Below are 23755 nucleotides of genomic sequence, written 5' to 3' on the forward strand. Positions count from 1 at the left end.
TTGTGTATTTGACGATGAAGGTCTGAGCCAACCAGAGACAGAAGACCAAACTCCATGGTGACCAGTCCTGGCGCCAACAGGGCAATCCTCCAGAACTACAATAGCCTGTCTCTGATGCATGTAAGGGAGGCACTCAGTATGAACTTATCTGCCGAATTCCACGCTGAAAATAAGCGATAATAACGCCAGAGCTTCTTTGTTTGCATGAAAGAAGCATGGGACCGGCATACGAGGAGCTGCAGCCAGTTTGACCTCCTAATAATGGACTGCAGCCAGAGCCCATACAATCACTCAGCCGGATTCCCACTGCAGGAGCGCGCGAGTACTTTCTCTCAAACACTCACATGCACATGTTCACCCAAACAAAAGCTGTCCAGCCCTCTGCAGTAGCTGAGCCATTATTGTTTGTTTTAGTCCTGCTGCACTTGAAATGACAGCGACCTCGAGCTATGGGGAGGATTAAAGACTGCGTTCAGTCCAATACACCATGTACCAGCTGCCAGAGAGGCTGCACAGCCTTCCCTTTCTCTCCAGCTCCCCCTCATTTCCCTCTCATTCTGTTCATATGTCAGGCACAAAAACATCATCTCTTCCCTCCTGTCTTACATAAAGACCCTCTCTGATTCCTCATCTCCCTTACACACTCGTTAGTGCTGTCTGCCCGCTCTGTTCTCCCTCCAGCCGATTGCCTCGGCCTGTCGCTGTCCAGGCAAATTGTTTTTCTGCCCCTGCCTCAAGGGGTCAAAGTTGAAGCTTGCCGGACTGTTGATGAGACAAGGCAAAAGCCTGTGCTCTGCTCCCTCTCCTTTGCGTGCTCAGCCAAGGACAGGGAATGATATTTACACTGGCCAGCAGTCCCCCTGCTATCCAAACGCCTACCTGCCACAGCAGAGGAAGAAGCATATTTGTGTGCATGTACATGTGCTAGGCAGGCCCTGAGTGTCTGCAGATTGAATCAGGCTGTATATCATTGTTGACAGGGCTGAGGCTGTCATTGGGGGGGGGGCAGTCTGCTTTATGGGGTCACGGTCCTGTGGTTAGTGTAGGCGAGTGGTAGAAATGTCCTCTAGCTATAGATTGGCCTGTGGATGGAGGTGCAGAAACCTGGAGGGCAAAGCTCCCACACAAGTTGTCAAGAAAACACTAACTGTGTGTTTCTCAGATGATTATGTGGCTGCATTTCAAGTTCAGTACCTTGGATGCAGTTTCTATCTTAAAAAAAAAGTCAAAGGGGAGATGTTCTTCATGACTGTTTGCTTGATAATAGAGTGACAGAGCGGGAAACATCAGAAATGATATGCAGTGACAACCACAACACAGTCAGGTCTGTAAAAATGAAATATTTTAATTGGTGGCTTGATGATTCATTTTTGCAATCATAAGAAACAAACCAAGAATGATGCATACAGAAGGAGCCAGAGACAGACTGCACACCAATCCAAAAAAACAAAAAAAAAACAAGTCCCTATCACACTCTTTTTAACACATCTTTTAAAAAACAAAAACAAAAAAAAAAACCTGGATGATGTTAGAGACATCTGGGTTGCTTCATTGTCACAGAGGAAATGCTGTTAAGACATCAGATATACATAGTGATGAGACATAAAATATTTGAGTATAGCTTTACAGCATCAATTCCTGGAATCATTTCAGTGAAAGGAGTTATTTTCTTCCACACACTGTTCAGGTACGGGGAGTATTTTTGAGGACTGCTTCAAATCTGATGGTCACCTGAAACTAGAACACTGAATATAAAACACAGAGAATCAGTTTTGTATTCGGTCTTTAACCACTAATGCAGAGCCAGATATTGGTTTGGAGCCCAAAAACGGTCGAACATAAGAGCAAGTCTGACTTTGAAAAAGAGGTTGTGGGCAAAATGCCTGGAGCTGCAGTGTTTTCAAGTCTCCAGTTTCCAGAATACAATGAAGGGGAAGTTAATACGAAACAAAAAAAAAAAAAAAAAGGGAGATTTCTCTTCCCATATCCATTTGCGTTACTTTGAAGGCTACACAAAAAGCAGCATATTGACTCTGGATGTATCCCAATACCTTTTATCATCCCGCCTTGTTCTTCTCTCCTTCCCTTCGTGAATCATCCCTGATTTGAAAGGAGCTGATCAAAAAGGAGAGACATGGGAGGATCCAGGGTGATTAGTTGAAATTTAACAAGGAGGGTGGTGGGCGGCTAAATCATTGGTTTCCCCTTTCCTTCTGACTTTAAAAGAACTCGTTAACTACACGATGCAATACATTATTTATCTTAACACCAAGGAAGCAGTTAACCTGCATGCATCCTCCCATTGCCCCCTGGATGACACCAAACGTGGAATACATTCAGTTTGATTAAATCGTGCTGTGACACATCTTTTTCCCCTTCCAATGTTTACATTCTCTTCTCCACCTTCTCACTGGTATTCCCTCTTATTGCTCAGATTATTTGCATGCAGACAGGGTTTTATGGCGTATGAATCCAGTATTAAAGTTGCTTATTGAACACTGAGATGAACAGTATAACATGAAACAACAGGTGTAGCTTACTTACTTTTACATCTTATGTTTCACATGCAACTTGTTCCAAATGCTGGAAGTCCTGATACAGAACTATTACGTTAATATGAAAAGGTTAAACTGAGATTCTCCTGAAATGAACGTGGTATAATCAGCAAGATAGAGTAACCACTCTGTAGCCCACTCACGGTTATAGAGTGATGCTTCTTTTATCTAACAAACCGTCTTTGGCAGAGTACAGATGCCGTCAAAGTTTCATTCCAGATGTTGTGGAATTAATATTAATTGGATGAATCTGATAATCTGCCATTGGGACAGCAGCATCTGAGACCTCAGCACTCTATATGTTACGCCGTGATTCATTCACAGAGTGTTCCCTACATCAACTCTAGGAGAAAACTCAAAGTTTTTCCACAGTTATCCAGCAGCAGATTGCGTCTCCAAAGTTATTTTCGGACTGATTACCTGGAGAGAAACCAGCGTTTAAATCCAATAAAAATATAAAAATATTTCCACAGACTTCCTCTATGCTGGAATGGACGCTACGTCCGCTGCTCAGGTCATATCAGTGGCCGTCACAATCTATGAGAATATCAGATTTAAATGTTATTTTCCCCGGGCAAACATTTTATCTTTCCGGACAGACAGCTGACACCTGTGGGGTCACAAACATTCCCTTTGAAGACACGACCAGCAGCTGGATAACAAGTAAAAAAACATATTTTCCCGTAAGGTTTGAGTAGGGGCCGAATCACAGAACATACAGTCACAAAGGGGTCCACCACCGGAGATGTTTGTCGTTTTAACTGGTGAAAGCTACATAAAGGTTTCCTACAGTCCTCTGTGCTGACAGAAAATAATTAGGAGAGATAAAATGTTCAATAAGACCTTAGAATCTGGATAATTTGCCACGTGAGAACCAGTGTTACACCCAATTCTGTGATCCATCATTAAAAAAAAAGCTTGAACAACAATCACATGACATAAAATTGAAAAAATCCTGATTGGGTCACAGAATTTGGTGGAGCTGGGTATCGTAACGCATCCCTACATGTAGGTTTTGCAGTTAAGAGTAAAGACATGTCACATAGGCTTGATTTTTCAAAATATACATTTTTAGATAATTATAGCGATACAGTCCTCATACGTAACCACGTCATGGGGAGGAGACAAGAACAGAGGGAAAGAAAACGGTAAAGGAAAGGGCAGAGGGGAGTATTATTGGCTTGCATCGCTGCGATGGTCACACTGCTGTGACCCGCTATTGGAGGGACGTTTGTTGCCCCGCCCTCCACCACCAAAAATGGCAAGATAATTGGTCATGAAACCAGTCATTCACAAAACTCAACAGGCATCCTTCTCTCAGTCAGGCACACTATTTACAAAGGCATACACATACGCCAATCAAAGGCATACTGTACATACTATTTACACACACAAACACACACTCATCCACGCAGACACACGAGTAGTCAGAGAAATTACTGTAGTATAATGCAGACGTAATATCTGGCAATAATTATGTTGACTATGATCCCGGTACATAGAGGCACTGCTACCTCGCCCCGTGCGCTCTTCAGGGTAAAACCAAGTAAAATACCAGTCGCGCTAATGAACTGCAGGTCACCACGGTGCTGTGTGTGCCCTTTCAGCAGGCGGGAAAGGAGGCTTGTTTGAGACCGCCGCTTTTACAACGCAGCTCTTGGTCAGACAACAAAAAAGACGAGAAACTGAAAATGCCACCCACTACATTAAGGGCTCACATTGCCATGGTGACCAGTAGTTCCACAAGTCCCATCTCGAAGCATTTGTCTGAGTTAAGGCTTCCAAAGAGCTTGCCGCTCACACAGCACGGTTCCTGGCAACAACCTGCAGCAGACTCACTCCTCTCCCTGCCTTTGATTTCTTCACACCTATGTGAGATTCGGCTCTGTAATTGGCTGCTGATTCTCTGCAGGACTGAGACACACAAAAAAAAAATGGAGAGAAAAGGAGAAATAATGAACTTGTTAAGCGACAGGAGCTTTGGGAACCTTTAACAGAGAAACAGGCCCCCACCCACCCCCCTAAGATGCAAGGCTTCAGTAATGGCTATGGTCCATTGTACGTCAATCTGATCCATTAGCTTTGACTTATAAAACCAATAAAAATAAAAGACATATAGGAATCACTTTTCTATAGGCAGCAACATTGGTCTCAGTGTTATTACAATTGTGCTTTAAAAAAAAGCATAAACACAAAGGAAAATACAAATGAAATCATCCTAAATTGAGAATGACACGTCACTATTTCATGGCCAAAGCGTGTTCATGGGTGAAATGGCTGATTTCTTTTTTTAAGCAGAAAGCTTTATTACACAACTCAGTCCAACTTTTCTTCTTCTTTCAGGTTCAGTCTCTCATGTGCTCCCACCATTTTCTTTGTTCAGCTCAGCCATTAGCGTACTTTCATAGCTTTCCCAGTTCCTTTGAAATCGGAGCATCCAGGAAGTAGACTGGTCCTTTAGCAAAGATTAGTGGGAATTCACAGACTTTTATTTTATTTTCTCATGCTCCATATTAGGCCACAGAGAACGAAAGGGATACAGGGAGGAGGAGGAGGAGGAGGGGGAGGGGAGGCGGGAGAGATGGTTGAGATACTTGGTTGTCAGCAACTCTTAAAAATATCTCTCCTCTGCTCAGTCAGTAATGATGATAGGAGAGAGAGAAACTCAGAGGGGGGGGGGGGGGAGGGCAAGCGGGTGCTAATAACAACTGGGCAAAACCTCGATAATGTGAGCTGATGCAATCGACCAAGCCCAGGTCTCCATAGCAACCACTTGGACTCTCATTCCCGCAGCCCAACTCTCTGGTAAAGTCTATTTATCAGTCATTTGGGTCTTTGATGCAGGCGCCGCTCTGTGTGTGTGTGTGTGTGTGTGTGTGTGTGTGTGTGTGTGTGTGTGTGTGTGTGTGTGTGTGTGTGTGTGTATATATGTGTATGTAGTTCACATTACATATGCGTGTCTGTGTGTTTGTTCTCATTCTGCTGCTACCAGCGGTTGATGATCTGGTTCATGTAGTCCTCTGTGGGGAGCCTGCTGCCCGCCTCCTCCGTTCTGCCTCCCTCCTCACCCTCCTCCCGCTCCTCCCTCTCCCCTTCCCCGTCCTCCAGTGTCGACACCGAGCTCTGCCGGCTGTGGGAGGGCCACAGGTTGACACCCAGGCCCAGGCCCTGGTGGCTCTGCTGCATGTGGTTCTTGATGCGCTGCTGCCGCCTCTCCTGCTGCCGAGTGTACTGGTAACGCTGCTGGAACAGGTCCCTGGCGTAGTCGTAAAGCTCCATGTCCAGTTCATTCAGCTCCTCTATGCGTTGGATCTAACAAGGAGGGAGCACATGAAAAGTTTTTATAAGTTAGCTCAGAGGCAGAGAAGAACGGAGAAGAAGGGGTGGAAGACAGGAAGAAAAGCAGAACGAAAGAACATAAAGAAAGGTGAGAAAACAAGTTGCAACAAAACTGTTGTGTTGTTTTTTTTTCCAGAGCCCTTTGCATTGGCACCCCTGCAGCATCGCTGGACTTGTTGTTTCAAGCAGGGCTACAGTCGATCTGAATGTGGCCTTAGAAAGTCCTTCCCTCAGAGCAAGGACTTTTTGTCACCTGGTACTATTGTACAGGAACTAAATTTAGTCCCCAGTTTCCTTCTCTCACATATAAAGATCCAGAATTCCTAATAATGATCTTGGTCTCCTGGGAAAGTTCCAGCGGTGGAGACGCCTTATTACATGACATTTGTACAAAAGCTTTATAGGACATCTACATGGAGAGAGAACAGAGAAAGAAAAAGTGTGCTGGCAATATGTGGAGCCAGATAACAGGAACGTGTTTGATGTCTGGTTGTGCAATGCAGCTGTATTGGCGTGTATCATTTGCTGTGTGTGCATTCAACACGGAGGGGGAAATGTGTTTAATTAAGAGAATCCCTTTGAAATCTGTGATGGAGTGCTGGATTTCATTTGTGGGCAACGCGTGCGATAACAGAGGGAAGCGACGCACTGCATCAGTGTTAGAAAATTAGAGATGTTTGATCGGCAGCACGTGGGGGGGGTGCACCGGCACAAAGCCAGGAAGACAGCGCTGAGCTCAAGTCGTCAACACAAAGACTTCATGTATCAGAGAACAGTCGTCAGATAATTTAGAGACCAGTTTCAATCAAAAATGACTCGGTGGGATCTTGAAGCCACGAGGACATTAGAGCTTTCAGCAGCTTTGCAGGAGAATGTAAAGTAAATATTCTTCTCATCACCTGCTGATGTAATTATTTGACTTTTTATAAATAATTGAATCATTTCACACAGTGCCTTTAGAAGTGTTTAATTTGAAAGCTAATTTTAAAATCCAATTTTCACTCGATATGCAACACACAGTCTCCCCTGCCTGTCCAAACCTTCACCACGTGACATTTTCTCTTTTTTGTGGTAATAACGCTCCACCTTTCTGTCTGCCGGGCATATTTTATTTTCTAACCTCCCAACTGGTTTTGATGTACAAATCACCAGTCTGCTGTGTACTGGAGAATATTTTTTGGCTGGGAAAATTGAGCCTAAGAACTCCCACATTGGACTAATCAAAGTGTGAAGAACATGTTTGAAGCTGCTGTTTTTTTAAACGGAGACAGTCATCCCAACTCATTTCACAGCAATATAAGACCACTGTGTCTACTCTCTGTTTCTCTCTTTTTCTATTTTTCTACTTCTTCCTCACTTCTTTTTGAAAGATTTGTCTTATTTTCCTGTCTGTAACGGAATATGATGTGGCTACCTTTTAATAGATGTTGGTCATAATAAAAATAATCTGAAATAATATTGTAAGTGCACTTTTCCAGTGGTGGAAGAGGTACTCAGACCCTTTACTTCAGTGAAAGTACCAATAAGACAATGTAAAAATACTCCATTACAAGTAAAAATCCTTCATTTAAAATCCTACTTAGGTAAAACTACAGCGTAATCAGCAAAATGTAAGTATCAAAGTAAAAGTACTTGTTCTGCAGAAAAAAAGTAAAGCAAAAGTATCTCAAAATTGTATTTGAGTACAGTATTTGAGTATATGTACTTTGAGTATAGTTACTTTCTACCACTGACTTTCTCATATGTAATTTTCTGTTGGACGTTTGAACTAAATCTACAGAAGATGACGGAGCAGCAGCACTAACCGTGGCGTTGTCCAGGTCCACCCCTGCAGCTCGGGTGCTGTTGTACTGCATGAAAGGCCTGATGAAGCGCAACCTGAAGGTTCGTTCAAACAGGAACTGGGTTTTCCTCTGGTACTCTGTCAGACCAAAGAAGGCCATGTCTCGTAGGTTCTTCTTGGCCGACTCCAGCAGAAGCTGGGCCCTCTTCTTCTCTGGAACCGTGGACATGTTGTAGCAGCCGACAAGGCTCAGGTCCGCTAACATACGAACCTACAGACAGAGGAACAGGAAGAGAAATCAGGGACAATCAATCAGGTTTTCACCTAGAAAGAAAATAAGTTAGTATTTTTTTTCTGTCGATCGACTAATTGATTAATTGACTAATCATTGCAGCTCTTATATAACTAAGGTTATTAAATTACATTTTTTATGTAAAAATACTCCTTCACATTTGGGTCTTTTGACTGTTGGTAGACAAAATAATCTAGAATCGCACTAATAAACTTCACTCATATATCACCTTTCATACACAGATCGCAGCTCAGAATGCTTTACATTAATAGTGAGAACAGAAAACAAGAAGAAGGCCTCCTTCAGACAAAAGAAGAAGTAAATGTTTAGAAGTAGTATGAAGTTTTCATGAATGTTTGTCTTTCTGTTTTTACAATTTATCGATTAAAAAGATGAATCACTTCATCAAAAGAGGAAAAAAGAAAATGAAAACAGTCACCAGATTAACTGATAACGACAGAAATGATTAGTTGCAGCCCCGAGGTCCTGCAGTTTGTGTATAAATCCTATTTTATGTGACTACCTTTTGACATCTCAGTATCATTAAGCACTTTCCTTCATCAGGCTCATACTTAATAAACTAAAGTAGTTTTGATTCTGGTGGATTTGTTCCAAAATGAGAGATCACTTCATCACTGAGTACACTCTGGAGCTGTTGTGTTACAGTCCGGGAACCGCATGCTGATTTGGATTCACAAGAGTACACCGTGTGCACCTCAGCCTGGCTGGTCCACCAGGGTGCTTCAAGTGTGTGTGTGTGTGTGTTTGTGTGTGTGTGTGTACGTGTGCCACATTCATAAGTTATTGGACCCTGAGTAATAACAGCCCCAGGCTCAGATGAGATAAGCTGGCCAACACGTTTAGGTGGGAGACTGAGATAGCATGAGAAAAGAAGGTGTGAATTTGAGGTGTTGATGGCCAGCAGGCACTCCTGACTGCGTGCGTACACTGTGTGTGTGTGTGTGTGTGTGTGTGTAAGAGAGAGAGTGTACACTCACATGTGTGCAACTCATCTGATACCTTTCACATATTTTGGAATTGCAGTGAGTTTGAATGTAAGAAATCAAATAAAAAACACATTTAAATTTCTTCTTTAACTCTTTTTGTTAAGAAATCAATATGTCAAGCTTGATAAGTTCAAATAAATGCTTTGGAGTTATGAGCATGTGGCTTTCTCATTTCTCATTTTTTTTTTAAAGAATTCAGTATTGATCTACTGTGTTTACCGAACAATCTGATCTATTTGTCTGCAGAGATGTATTCCCTGTATTGGTATTTTCCAGTGAGCTTGGATTTATGATACTAGTTGATGATGTCGGTGCAATAATCTTTTCGGTGAACAAAACAAAACAGTGAAGCAGATGGGAGAGAAGGGAGCTCTTTGGAGTGTTTGCAGTAAAACAGATTCTTTGCACAAATGGCCAAGAGAAGCTCAAAAGCAAAAGTTGAATGGCTGAGGATTTGTGATCACCTTCCCTCTCTGTAGTATTGTTTTAAACAACTGTGCTGGCTTCAGTTCAGTTCAGAGGACTGTAAGCACAACAGTCAATCTGACAACCCTTCAACATATCCCAACTTTTGAGGCTTATAGTGTAGAGTTTTTATTGTTTTGTATCATAGCTGCTGGTGTGGTTGTATTGAAAGATTTTTCTCTGTACCTGTCTGTTGTTGGCCAGGTTGTAGGGACAGTCCATGAACTGCTGCAGGGTGCACCCAGACCAGTCGGAGCCCTCGTAGCAGGAGGGCAGCTCCTCGGGCGTGGGGGTTCGTCCATCGCACATGTGCAGGGAGGTTTTCCACGTGGCTCCCCGCTGCACGTGCCGCCACTCGCTGAGGTATCGAGACACCGGGTCCCTCAGCAGAGTGATGTAGTAGAACTTCCTGTTGGGGGTGAAAAAAAGTGGGGGAAAAAGGGGCAGAGGAAAGATGTAGAGAAGGTAAAAGGAGAGAAGAGGAGAAAGATTTACATTAACAACTTGTTGCACAGAAAATTGTCTCTGACATAGGCTTGATCAATCAATAAAAAAGTAAAAACACAGTACATTAAGGAAACTAACAGCAACACAACCTGTAAAAACAAGCTCCTGTGTAAGTGTTAAATGCAAACTTAATTGTACTACCGTATTACTTTTTGTTTTCCTTTGGGAATTAGAAATTTCTTACTATTTCAGGTCAAGTGAATATATGAGAAGAGTTAGAAGTGCGGCGATCATTCTTCCAAAAATCACTGCATCACGTGTAATTCCCCAGTCGCCCATGTGGTGGCACTGTTTACAATGCTTTACTGCAGCAGTTCATTCTACATCCTCAGTAGGAGGAAGGCTACAGACGGAGGTTGTCATACTTAATACCATATTATTTGCATTTACTAGAAGCAGCACTGTGATGCACAAAAGAAATCTGGGCAGCAGACAGGAAGTCAAACTACAAATGAGCGGGAGGAGGAGGTGAGGCAGAGAGTTGATTTGTCAGGCAGAGGATCAGGTCAGTGTTCAGGCCACACTGTGCAGGAAAAGAAACTGCTGGCACAAGCACATCTCACTCTGCAATACACATCTCCACGCCGCAAACATCCTTATGTCTCAGTCTCCGACACACACACACAGCAAACATCCTTCCTCTCGCCTACCACTCACACCAAGTCTGCCTCCGAGAGATGACTCATCCCGCTTCCAAGATATGGATGGGACCATTTCTGTGGTGTGTAACGTAATGGTGCATAGCACAGTTCAACGTCTCTCCAGAGGGGACACTCCCACCAGAGTGGAGACCTTTCCAGGCCTTCACACTCCAGCTAATTACTGCAGTCTAATCAATCAACACATCCTCATTAATCACACACACATGCAACGTGTGTGTGTTTATGTGTGGCTATGTGCCTGCAGTGTGTCTGGGAGCGATGGTATGGATTTTTTTGGGGCAACAGACACACGCCGTCGGTCGAAAACACGCACAGGCACACACGCTGCCCTCCTCTCCTGGGCTTGCATCACGTCAGAGGAATGTTTGCAGAGAGAATTTTGTGTGCTCACAGGACTCCACGAAATCGCCCGGTCCACACAAGCCGCCTCACATATACACACAGACTCTTTGCTTCCATCGCTAAATCTTTGGCTTCACACTACAAAGCTCACCCGGCGAGAGAGGAGGGGTTGCTGGGTGGACACAAAGCCCCAAGTGTCACACAAACAGTAGCAGTGTCTGGATATTAAAAAGAAGTGGCTAAAACCCCCTGAAATCCAGTGGCAAGAGGGAGATCCTGGACGACGACACAACTAAACCCTAAATCTAGCAACAGCTGAGAGATGGGGCACAACAAAACAAGCAAACTCTAAATCCAGCAGCGGCAACGAGATCCTGGACAATAAAACAAAACAAACCCCCAAAACAAATTTCATCTGGGAGATCCTGCGCAACAAAACAACCACACCCTGAATTTAGCTGCAGCACGGCGAGAGATCCCTGCAAATGAAACAAATCCAGTAGCAGCAGGGGGATCATGGACAATGAAACGACTAAACCCTAAATCCAGTGGCAGCTGGGAGATCCCAGGCAACGAACCAAACAGACCCTCCATCCAGGGACAGCGGGGGGATCACGGCCATAGAAACAAGTACCTAAACTCTAAATCCCATCAACCTAAACCGAAAATCTCATCCACAATCTAATCAAAAGCAGAGGAGGGGAGAGGCACAGTCAAACTGGAGCCTGCAGGAGACCGGGGTACATTATGGAGATTCCTATGATGACATTATCAGGATTCCTAACACTCCCCAGAGTGCACAGTGTGTGTTTGTGTGCAAGTGTGTTTGTGTGTGTGTTTCTGAGTAAGACTACGCCTATTAAATCAGTGATGACATTTTCCCCCTTTTGGCTTCTATGCTACTGAGAAAAAAAAACACGGCACTGTTTGGCCCTCGCAACAGAGACGGGAAGAGAGGGTGAAAAACAGAGAGAGAGAGAGAGAGAGAGAGAGAGAGAGAGAGAGAGAGAGAGAGAGAGAGAGAGAGAGAGAGAGAGAGAGAGAGAGAGAGAGAGAGAGAGAGAGAGAGAGAGAGAGAGAGAGAGAGAGAGAGAGAGAGAGAGGAGGGGGCGGAAGAGAATTTCAATTAGTTTTCTAATACTGTGAAAGCAGTGAGGGCCCCGAGCCCAAGTGATTTATCAAAGTTATGGCTCCCGCTATAATGAAGGCTCAGGCATATTACCAGGCAAAATAAATAAATAACATGCACGTAAACACACACAGTAACACACACACATATACACATGGGCATACATACAAAACCCAAATAAATGATCTTAAACGGCATGCCTGCCTGTCGTGTCTGCTGGGTCAGGCAGACTGCAAAACTGGTGCCGTGGAGACTTTTTCGCCTTAAAGCCTAATGATGTCTGGCCGAGTACTCGGATCCCTAGGTAATGATGTTTCAACACACACACACACACACACACACACACACGCACTCACTCACTCACTCACTCACTCACTCACTAACTCACCGGCAAGTCCACTCCCTGTAACACACTTCTCACACACAGACACACACTCTCTCTGCCTCCGAGGTGACAGCAGATATTTTTTCACAGGTGATATTGCTTATATAGTTGAAGCCTACGTGCACTTGTCAAATTAACTTCAAAGCTAATACGCAGCGCTCAATCTCTCATCCCCTGGCTGAGTGCAGGAATTTGCAGTCTGGAAACCGCAGCAGACTGCACTTACGTGTGATACATTTTTCACAGAATTTCCCCTGTATGTCTTTCTTTGTTATCTGCAACAAATGGAAGAATACCCCTAACACACTCGCAAAAACACATTAAAAACTGCATGTATCAGGTGTCAAACATGGCCACTCTTCTGCGAGATTTATCCTGTGTGTAGAGCAGGCTGATAAAAAAAAGGGAGTGTGTGGCAGGGAGAGGTGTGATCAAGCTATTGTCTGGTCCACTGTGGGATTCAGACTGAACAAGGACAGTTTTGTCTTTTATCCCCTCACTTTCTCTCACAGAGGCTGGAAGTGCAGGATGAAGTGTACTAGCTGTCTGGCCGACTAAAAGTGAAGAAAGCAAGAAGAAAAAAAGGAAAACACGTCGTGCCATCATTCATTCTCTATTTGTCTCACATTTTTAGAGGGCTTTCACCGTTCTTTTCTCACCACCTCTACCATTTCCTTTGCACATCTGTGTGTTTACATGTGCTGTAAATACGTGAGAATAAGATACTCGCAAGTCTTTTCCACCTCGCCAAGAGTATAATTATCGGAGAGTACGTGTAATTCTTCCCCATATTTGGTGTGATAATGGGCAAACCTAAAGGATACTGGAATAAACACCAGCAGCTTCAACCCAAAAACCAGTTTCTGCCCTCAAAAAGCCACATTGGTCGAATTGTAGTGCATAAGTGAGTACATGTGAGCTTGCTGAGCGTTATCAAGAGGAAACACACAGCGTCTGGTCCTGTTATGGTCCCTCGGAGCCCGGGGAAAATGAGCCCTTTGCCTGTTTCCTGTGGGCCACAAATCACCACTTCAACAACCTCCACCATCTCTCTTTAACCTCTCTTCCCTTTTCGTTTAAATCTTTCCCTTTCTGTCACTCGTCTTCTTTTAGCCCATCTCTTATCCCCCCTGTAGGTGTGTCTCTGCCTGATTACAATGTGTCCTCCCTTCTAGGAGTTGGTTTTGTTAAAATCTCAAACCACCATCCTTGAGTAATGTCCTGGAGGGTCCACCACAAATTGAGGAAATGGTGAGGTTTAAATAGTTTTGCTGCACCAGTTTGGTTTTAGGTAGTGTTGTTAAACGGTTATAAAACAGGAGAGTGATTAATTAGCGTTAGGTCTACAGTTCCACATGCTTGGGTTACCATTTTTAGCTCAGGTTTCACGCAAATGAAGGGTGTTTTTGGAAGCTTTCTTTATATGACAGGGAAGCAACAAGAGCAACAACAGGAGCACAAGAGATACGGTGTCTTTTTTCTCCTCATGAGAGTGTCAAAAGGTTTAGAGGCCTTGTTCAAATATAAGGTTATGGCTCATAGTATGATTTACGCACGCACGTATACGCACCCAGACACACAAACACAGTGACGCCAACAGCATCCCACCGTATAGAGCAGCCATGATTTATTAATAGTTTGCGGATGTTTGTTGAAACCAGATCCACTCAACAACACAGCTCTTTCCCACCTCTAAAAATGGGCCTGAACTCAAACAGCTTAAAAATAAATAAAAACAATCACGCCACAGAAGTGAGGAGACCTGAAAAAGTGCAGGTTCAAACACACAGATGCACAGAGATGTAAACAAAGTAATATTCAAACAAAGATAGGGAAAATAATACTAAAGGCGAGTGGCAGGATGTCTGTGTGTTTATTAAATCACTGCTGCGATCTGGGTTGGTCTGGGTTTGGTACCGAGGTCCAGTTCTGAACTGGTTTTATTCATAAGACAAGAGGATTTGTTAAGAAACTTTCATTTTCACTTATTTATTGTTAATTTATTGCAACTATTGTCAATGTGTTGAATGTGATGTGAATAAAGCACAAATTAACGGAAATGTCTTTAGGTTTTGGACTGTTGGTCAGACAACATAAGCAGTTTAATGGCATCAACTATGGCATTTTTTACTATTTACAGATTTCATTTCATAACAGAGAAAATAATTGGCAGATTAATCAATTCTGAATGATTACTTACAACCCAACATCGCTGTATTAAGAGGAACTTGATTTTAGGGATTTAACTATTTGTTTGCACCCTATTGATGGATTTGAGTTTGTGTTGTAATTATTGTAAATAATTTGATATATACATGTTGATGTAATCGATGGTGGGGTCCGACCTGAGATCCAGGTGAAACATTAGGTTGATTAACACATGATGTTGTGACACTGTGGCTGTACTCAATACATTTTTGGGAGATTCTATTCTATATCTTTTTCTTGAAACAAAGTTTGGACCTACTGCACTTTTGTGGTGTTGGGCTTCACAAAAGACAGACAGAAAGCAGTGAACGGTATATCTGCAGTGGAGGAAGTTTGGTGCTTACTGCAGTATTTCTAGTCTGGATCCAGACCTCTCAGTGGCCGCACACATCTCTGATTTGTTCAGAGATTCAAACAGGGCTGGTGTTACGCCCATTGATGGCTGTTTTCACAGTTTGGAGAAACAGTCAACCAGTCAGAGAATGAGGACGAACGTGTATATCATCTCCTAAAGTCATGACAAATCACAATGAGATTGACACAGCTGTAGAAGTTGTTGTGTCAACTTATAGCAATAATTACTCTTAAATCTACAATTTCTTTAATCAATGTGCAAAAAAACATTAAAATAACGTGTCAACTGAAAATGACATAATACGATAATGTCAGACTGAATATAATCTGACTCTCGCGCTTCAGCATGGCAGGAAAAGTGCAGTGTTTCTGCAGCTGTGTTCTTGATTTGCTAAAGGTAATGCTGTTTTAATGGTGGGGGTTTTTTCAGACGCACCAGAATTGATAAGCAGAATTGGAATCAGATTCTATAAAATCCATCCCCGACCCAACCCTTTCCTGGGAGTACAGCAACTGTGTGTGTTTTTGTGTGTGTGTGAGTGTGTGTGTGTGTGTGTGTAGCTTAACTTCCAGGGAAAGCCCAGGAAGCCCAGACCTGTGTGCCTCCCCTCCCTCTGCTTTCAGAGGAATGGTCCCATGGAATGTGCTGGCTGTAAACGCAGATGATATCAACCGTGTCAGAGTGTGTGTGTGTGTGTGTGTGTGTGGGAGAGAGAGAGAGAGAGAGAGTGAGAGAGAGTGTGTGTGAGAGAGAGTGAGAGAATGTATGTGTGTGTGTGTGTGTGTGTGTGTGTGTGTGTGTGTATTTAGAGAAGGGAGAGAGTGAGGAGCGACATGTCAGGACTTGAATCTCAATAGACTTCCACTGTGTCCTTCCTGTTCCCTTTTTTCCTGTAATACATGTCATCATTTGGACACTTGAGTGCGCATAAACACACACACACACACACACACACACACACACACACACACACACACACACACACACACACACACACACACACACACACACACACACACACACAGCCCTAACACAACTGTCAGGTTGGAGATGTATCAGCCTCATGCATTAGACAATAACAAACATCTTGGTTATGAGACGGACAAGTGAAAACACCTCGTCTACATCTTCATTGACTCCTGTTATGATTTGTTGTTTATATAAATAAATTGAAAATCCCTCCATTAGCACCAAATCAACGGTGACCTCTCAAGACTAAACTTCACCCTTCGTCCTCCCTCCCACTCCTGTTCTCTTCTCCTCCGCTAACCATTCGTCATCTCATCCTGTGTGTGTCCTGGGTGTCTTCTGCCCAATAATGACGCATCGAGACAGACAGAAATAGACCCTCCGGTTCAGACAAGCTCTCGAGGCGTCTTCTCTGCATGCCCTGGCTCACTCTTCCTCTCCGTCTCTCTCTTTGTTAGTCGATCAATAACAGCCTCAGGACTCAGACAGCCTGCCTTGGTAGTTTGGACTTTAAACACAGATGACGTACTAGAGACAAAGTGAAAACACAGAGCGTAAAAGAGGAGGGGAGGGTAAGAGGAGACAGTGGCCTCAGTGTTGGAAAGAGGGGACACACGGGGGGCCACACTGGAGTGAAAGAGACATCCAGCAGATTGTGGTTCAATATGAGGACACGTGGAAATTCTTTGTTCTCGCTCTCTCAGCAAAGAGAAATCCATAACTTCTTGGACTGTGCCAAGAAGTTATGGTTTCTGAATATTTTCCTTTGCAACTGCACACATTTTCTATATATCATAACATCCTGACTCAGACTTGCAGACTTTTTGGATGCAATTGGATATGCTGTGTGCTGATGTGGCTGCGCAATGAGACTGGGACAAGTAGGCCACGTCTAGTCTTATAATAATGACATAAAATCATATACTGTAAGAACTACGGCTGCTACTAATGATTATTTTCATTAGCGATTAAAGGTTACATCCATGTCCAAAACCAAAAGATATTTAAAATACAAAGATATACGACACCGAAAAGCAGTGAATCATTACTTTTAAGAGGCTGGAGTCTGGGAATGTTTGACATTTCTTCTACATGAAATGACTACTGAAACTATTAATAAATGATCAAAACAGTTTCAGAATATTTTTCTGTTAAAAGAATTGCATCTACTCATTCACGGCAAGGCATTGACAGCAAGTTATTCAGCATTTTTGATAACGGATTAGTGGTTGAAGTCATTTATCAACATTCGCTGGTTCCAGGTTCTCAAATGTGAATATTTGCTGCTTTCGTCTTTTTTTTTTTTTTATATGTATCATTAGTAAATGAAATATCTTTGGGGTTTGAACAAAACAAACAAGTTCAAGACGTCCCCTTAGATTGGAAAAAAGGGACATATTAATCAATAATGAAAATAATCATCAGTTGCTGCCCTACAATCTAGTCATTCCAACAGTCAGTCAAAAGAAACAGATTATGAAAAGCAACTGCCAACATGCAAGATATGAAATGTTACATCTGTAAATAATAATAAAGACTTTTCCAGTCGTTCTGTACTATTTTAACGTAGGAATCCTGCTTAATGCACTCAAACAGAGATTTAAATAGGGCTGCAAATAACAATTATTTTCATTCATTGATTCATCTGCGGATTATTGTCTTGATTTATTGATTGATTGGTCTATTAAATGATAGATTTTTTTTTTTTTAATTACCAAAAGCCCAACTTGATGTCTTTAAATGTTCAACCAACAGTCAAAAACCTTCAGACACTCAACTCACCATCATATCAGACTATGAAAAGCATCAATTTTCTCGCATATGAGAAGCAAGAACAGGAGAATGTTTGGACAGCAATCGTGTGAGGTCTCGATTTAAACAGCATCAAGCAAAGTGTTTCTTTAACTCAACCCAAAAAGGAGCCTTCTTGTAGTGGCTGTGTACAGTTCGATTTCTTCAGCTCCCGTCACAGTCAGACAATAAATTAGGGTCTAACACTGAGAATTGTCCCTGCAGTTACCATCAAAGTGTTCAGGCGAGCTCCTGTCTGTATGCAAGGTGCTCTTAAAAAAAAGAAGCAAGTTGGCAATGCAAGTGAGAGTTACCGTGAGGCCGTATCTAAAGGAGCGTGTGAAAACTTAGCTTATGCCATGAGTGCAAAATAATGCATGGCTCGCTGCATTTCAGCACAAAAACACTGCATCTTTTTCCGTGGTTACCCGACAGAGAAAAGACGCAAACAAGGAGAAGAATGCCTCGGATAGAAGTGTAGCCCACGGCTCAAGTTGGACGTTACAACACAGGAATGGACAAAAACAAAGAGAGGGGGAGACAGACAGGGGAGGGAATCCCCTGAGTGCAAAGCTATGTTCAGCAGGAATGTACTGCCGCCTGTTCTCTCATGTAACTTGACTGGCAACAGCCCAGAGAGCTGTCTGACACAGACACAGAGGGAGGGAGAGATGTGGAGGAAATACGGCGGATCTGGTGAGAAGGAGATGGGTGGAAGACAGGAAGGGTTGCACACTTAATCACTGATCATTTTTCATGTTTTCACAATTTAAAAGGTATGCATCCCTGATAGTACTGGGTGATACGACGACACGAGATACACCGCCGGGAGATGTACATTTTTCACCCGTCATAGATTTTGTAATAGCATTCATACCAAGTTTCCTCTCCCTTTATCGTCTCTGAATGTATTAGAGCACTGTGGGCGAATCAATGAACAAAACTGCTTGGTGGAAATGTTGTTTTATTGGATTTCTACTTCTATTTTTGCATCAATGTGATAAAGTGCCTTAATTTGTCCGTTATTTAATTTGCTGGATTGGGAAAAAACATACATTCCTGTCTCATATTTTATCTAGGGTTGCAACTAACAATTACCTTTATTATTGATTCATTACTTTTATTATTGATTCATCTGTTGATTGTTTTTCTTGATTGATCGATAAATTGTTTTGGCTATAAAACGTTAAAAAATAGCATAAAGAGGTGAAATCTTCATAATGCTTGTTTTATCTGATCCAAAAGTCCAAAATCCCATCCAATCATATATAACAAAGAAAATCCTCACATTTGAGAGGCTGGAGTCAGCTAATGTTTGGTATTTTTGCTTGTGAAAATGACAGAAATTATTAACTGGTTATGAAAGTGGTTGCTGATTAATTTTCTGTGATTCTTCTGGTTCCAATAGATTAATTGACTAATCGTTTCAGCGCTAATCTTTAATCTGATTTGTATTTCTGATCTTGGCATCAATAAGATAAAGTACCTTGATTTGTCAGGTATTTAATTTGCTAAATCAGGCAAAAAACAGACATTCCTGTCTAATATTTTATCCATACACATAGACATTTACTATATCATGATGTTTATCCATTTCACTATATCAAATTTTATCCATATCACCCACTCCAATCTCTGAAACATTCACTTCCTGTATTTAATGCCCATCATGTGACCAAAACAATGGTTAAAGGTTGAAAAATCGAGTGGATTGGCTCAACTATACAAAAGAAAATTCATCCCCCAAAAATCTATCTCTTATTTTTGGTTTCAAGCCAGATCACGACAAATAACTACAGATTCTTTGCTAAGTTTGCCTTTGGGTTGTAACTGCGTCCCAAAGTAATAAAGAAGTGATTATTAATGTAATTTTTTACCACAGTAAGAGTGTTAAGACTGTCTCAGCAATTTAAAGAAATACTGCACTGAAACAAATAAAGTGAAAATGTATGCTAAGCAGTAAAAAAAAATCCAATAAAACTATCTGCTGTAGTCTCCTGAAGCTGAGACAAATAATCATGATATCATGAGAAAAATAGAGTTATCAGAGTCCTTTTTCATAATCATGCAGCCATAACGGAGAGAAAATGTGAGCCAGAAAGCAAGAGGAATGGAGGTGGAGCCTTAGGTTGTTCAAGGTAACACAAATCAACCTGATAGCCCTCTGTGTGTGTGTGTGCTGAAAGTGTGTGTGCATGTACAAATTCCCCTCCACCCAGCGTCATATTCATATGACTCGTGATACTGAGGTCAAAGCAATCACTTTGCTAATACGCTGACATATGGACATGCTGCACTCGCATTACCCCACCCAATCCCACCACACACACACACACACACACACCTGCACAGTATGACATAATCCTTTCCATATGATGATGTCAGATTATTGATATGTCCCAATAGTTCACTTAACACGATGAAGAGAAATCACCAAGAGGGAAGGAGTGAGGAAGGAGGAGGAAGAGGAGAAGGAGGAGGAGGAGACATGATGCAGAGTTTGGGGGCAATTAAAAGGCTGGGTAACGAGGCTAATGAGTAGACAGGTGGCCCCATTACAGAAGCAGCCGCACACACTCATTAACACACTCGTACACACAAAACCTCCCCTCTGGCTGGGATTAGTGTGTGTGTGTGTGTGTGTGTGTGTGTGTGACCCCCCTGTTTCCCCGTTAATCAGTCGTCACATACGCGACTGCAGGCAACAGGGTGTTTCTGTGCAGGGGCATTGTGTTTTGTGTGTGTGTGTGTCTGGAGGCGAGAGTGTGAAATTGGAGTGATAAGGCAGTTAACATTCAAACCTCCCCACCTGCCCTGTGCAACCCCACCAACACACACATATAGATATAAACACAGACACACACACACACACACACACACACACACACACACACACACACACACACACACACACACACAGTTCAACATTTGTTTCTTTCACTCTGCTCTTGCCTCTCCACTCCAGCACTACATCTGTATAAGTGTGTATGCGGAGAAGTAGGCATTTGTTTGTACGAATGAACAGGATAATGAGATACCGCTGAGCCAGTGGGGGAGGGGGGGGGGGGACTTTTTTTTTTTTTTTTTTAAACAATACTCTTTCAAGGTAGTGTCAAGTGTTTGCCCAGGAAAGCAAAAAACAGACTGATGTGGTTGTAATTACACAGAAATAGACAGGTATGGTGATGCTTTATGTTTACCCAGAAAGCTCAGCAGATGCACACATACGCAGCACAAACAACAAACACAAAACAGCAGAGTCACATGAGGATAAGTCTGTCTCTGAGTATCCTTGAAAAGCAAGAAGAAAAACATCCCACAGGTAGGTTAAAAAAAAGCTTCTGGAGCAACCAAGACACAAAGATGCACCGGGAGTCCAGCTGGACAAGAACCAGAGACGTGAGGGACAGAAAAAGAAAGAAAGATACAGAAGTGGGGGAGAGGTAAAGGCGAGCTGGGGATAAAAGCGAGCGAGGAGATGGATGGAAGAGCGAGTGCTACAACAGCCCAGTGACATTTGGAGGATACATCTGTATATCTGTGGAGCTTGTATGGGTAGTGGTAGTTATTATCTTTTGACAGAGAAAGGAAAGAGGGGAGACGCGGGTCAGTCAGTCAGCCAGTCAGGCCTGGAGACAGGCCTGTGGCTGGATTTACACTCTCCGGTCCGGGAACCGCAACCTCACCCTGGAGAATAGGAAAGGGACAATTGCCTCTTTAAGAATGGAGGGAAAAGTGTGAAGGGAGAGGAGGGAGGGGTGCATGTGAGTGATGTATGCATGTGTGTGTGTGTGTAAGGGGTCCTCCAAGCCCAATTAAGCCTGACTGCATGTCGGAGGGCTGTGCCAAACATGCCCCACCTGTTTAGAGAGGGCCAAGGGGCTAATGAGCACTGCCTGGAGGGGGAATAGCATGAGCGAGAAAGAGAGGAAAATGGGAAAGAAAATTCCAGGGAATTAAAGAATAAAGATGACATTCCCCTGTTTTTGTACCCGTCTTCTCTCTCATTATGCAGCCGCAACACAGACACAATGTCAGAGGAATTTCACTGCTAAAATTAGCCTTTGTTATCATATGCAATCATACGGTATAGGCTAGATACATGTGACAGGGCGGTGTACACACACACACACACACACACACACACACACACACACACAGAACCTCCAATCAGTCAGACAAAAACATGCAGCAAAGAAAATTCAAACCAGAAATGGGTGGAGAAGCAGAAGAGCAAGAGGAAGGGGCATAATGAAATAATAAGAGCCAAATATTGTGCAATAGGAGCAACAACAGTTTGCGAGACAGAACGACTAGTGTGTGCGTGTGTGTGTGCGTGTGTGTGTGTATATAACTGTCGGTGAGCTTGGGTGAAAGAAGCCCATTGTCTGGCAGTGTAACTCAAGCTCACAGCCCCAGCTTTGCCTCGAATGAGCAGTGAGGCTGTGGCATGCATCCATCCTTCCTTCCTTCCTTCCTTCCTTCCTTCCTTCCTTCCTTCCTTCCTTCCTTCCTCATTCTCACTCCTTCCTCCACTCCATTCAACCAGACTTAGGAATAGTTTTGGGAAATACACTCATTTATACATTTTCTCGCTGAGACTTGGATGAAACGTTCATACCACTTTCATCTGGTATCATACATCTGTCTGCTAAAAATATACAATCACAGCTAGCAGTTAAGCCAAGCTAACCATGGCTCTGTACAAAGATCACAAGATCCGCACCTCTAAAACTCACTAATTAACATGTTACATATCTCATTTGTTTAATCCATAAAACTGAAGAGTAAAAAAGATAAGTTGCGGTTTTACGGGGGATATCTTGTCATCACCATGAGGTTTCTAGGCAACCAGAAGGGACTTCAGGAAGTTACCCCTCCTGGCCAAGAAATAGTCTAGCACGTAACCTCCTGTAAAACCACAACTTGTAGTTTTTAAATCTGTTTTTTCCCCCCCACGGATTAAACAAACAAGATATAATGTGTTAATTAGTGAGATTTAGAGGTGCTTAGAGCATAGTCTTTATGCTAAGCTAAGCTAACCAGCTGCTGGCTGTAGTCTTATATTTACCGTACAGATATGAGAGTAGCAACAATCGTCTCATCTAACTCTCGGCAAGAAAGCGAATATATTTCCCAAAATTGTCGAACCGTTCCTTTAATTATCTACTGACCAAAGACTTCAAACAAACTAACATTTACACATTCAAGTGACCAGAGCAGTGAGCGGAATTTAATTGCTTATTTGATTTTTTCACACTACATCACACAAACACATATATGCCAGCACACACACAATCAACTGGCAGCTGCTAACCCTGAGATTAAGGCCAGTGTGACAGACGTGATTCAGGCTACATCTGTGGCAGAGAGAGAAAGAGAGCAGAACAAACAAACGTAGAGTAATATGCAGCTAACATACACTGAGCAGCAAATTGTTACTAGCTAGTGGAGAGGAAAAAACAAGAGGTGGAAAAAAAAAAAAGAGGAAGAAGAAAAGCAGTGGAGCCACGCACCATCTGTTGGGTGCATATTGACTGAGCATTCAGAGATTCAAAAGGCTGTTAATTCCACACAAAATCCAACATAGAGGGAAGACCTAGAAATGCTGTTATCAAACAACCTTTTAATAAAAAAATTGAAAAAGAAGAAGGGAAGATGTTTGACTGGGGAAGGATGTCCCCTGCCCTTTTTGATGTTCCTGTCTTTGGCTTAAAAGAAGAAAGGGATTAAAAAAACAGATGTTGTGTTTGCGTTTGATGCAAGCAGGCTTTTAGTAAAAGAACCTGGCCTTTGGTCATAGCTAAAATTGAATTAAATCTCCATTTAGACCCGCCACAAACAGCTCTGCTCCGCCAGCGTCCATGTTCTCCTCTACTCTCAGCTCTATCTTCCCCTTTTCTCTCATCTCTCTCTTCTTCTGTCCTTCTTAAACCATTACCAATGACACTGAAAATAATTGAAAA

The 23755-nt window shown here is 42.7% G+C and overlaps 1 protein-coding gene across 1 annotated transcript in view; it reads right to left on the reverse strand.

The window, feature by feature from the left end:
- Positions 1–5540: 5540 nt before the first annotated feature.
- Positions 5541–23755, reverse strand: part of hs6st1a (heparan sulfate 6-O-sulfotransferase 1a) — a 52001-nt gene continuing 33786 nt past the window's right edge. The window contains exons 2-4 of the mRNA XM_070920446.1: positions 9628–9850; positions 7700–7948; positions 5541–5867 (exon numbers count right to left, since the gene is read on the reverse strand). Coding sequence (XP_070776547.1) covers positions 5541–5867; positions 7700–7948; positions 9628–9850 — 799 coding nt within the window. The remainder of the gene's footprint in view (positions 5868–7699; positions 7949–9627; positions 9851–23755) is intronic.

Source organism: Enoplosus armatus, chromosome 15, assembly GCF_043641665.1.
Source record: "Enoplosus armatus isolate fEnoArm2 chromosome 15, fEnoArm2.hap1, whole genome shotgun sequence".
Taxonomy (NCBI): domain Eukaryota; kingdom Metazoa; phylum Chordata; class Actinopteri; order Centrarchiformes; family Enoplosidae; genus Enoplosus; species Enoplosus armatus.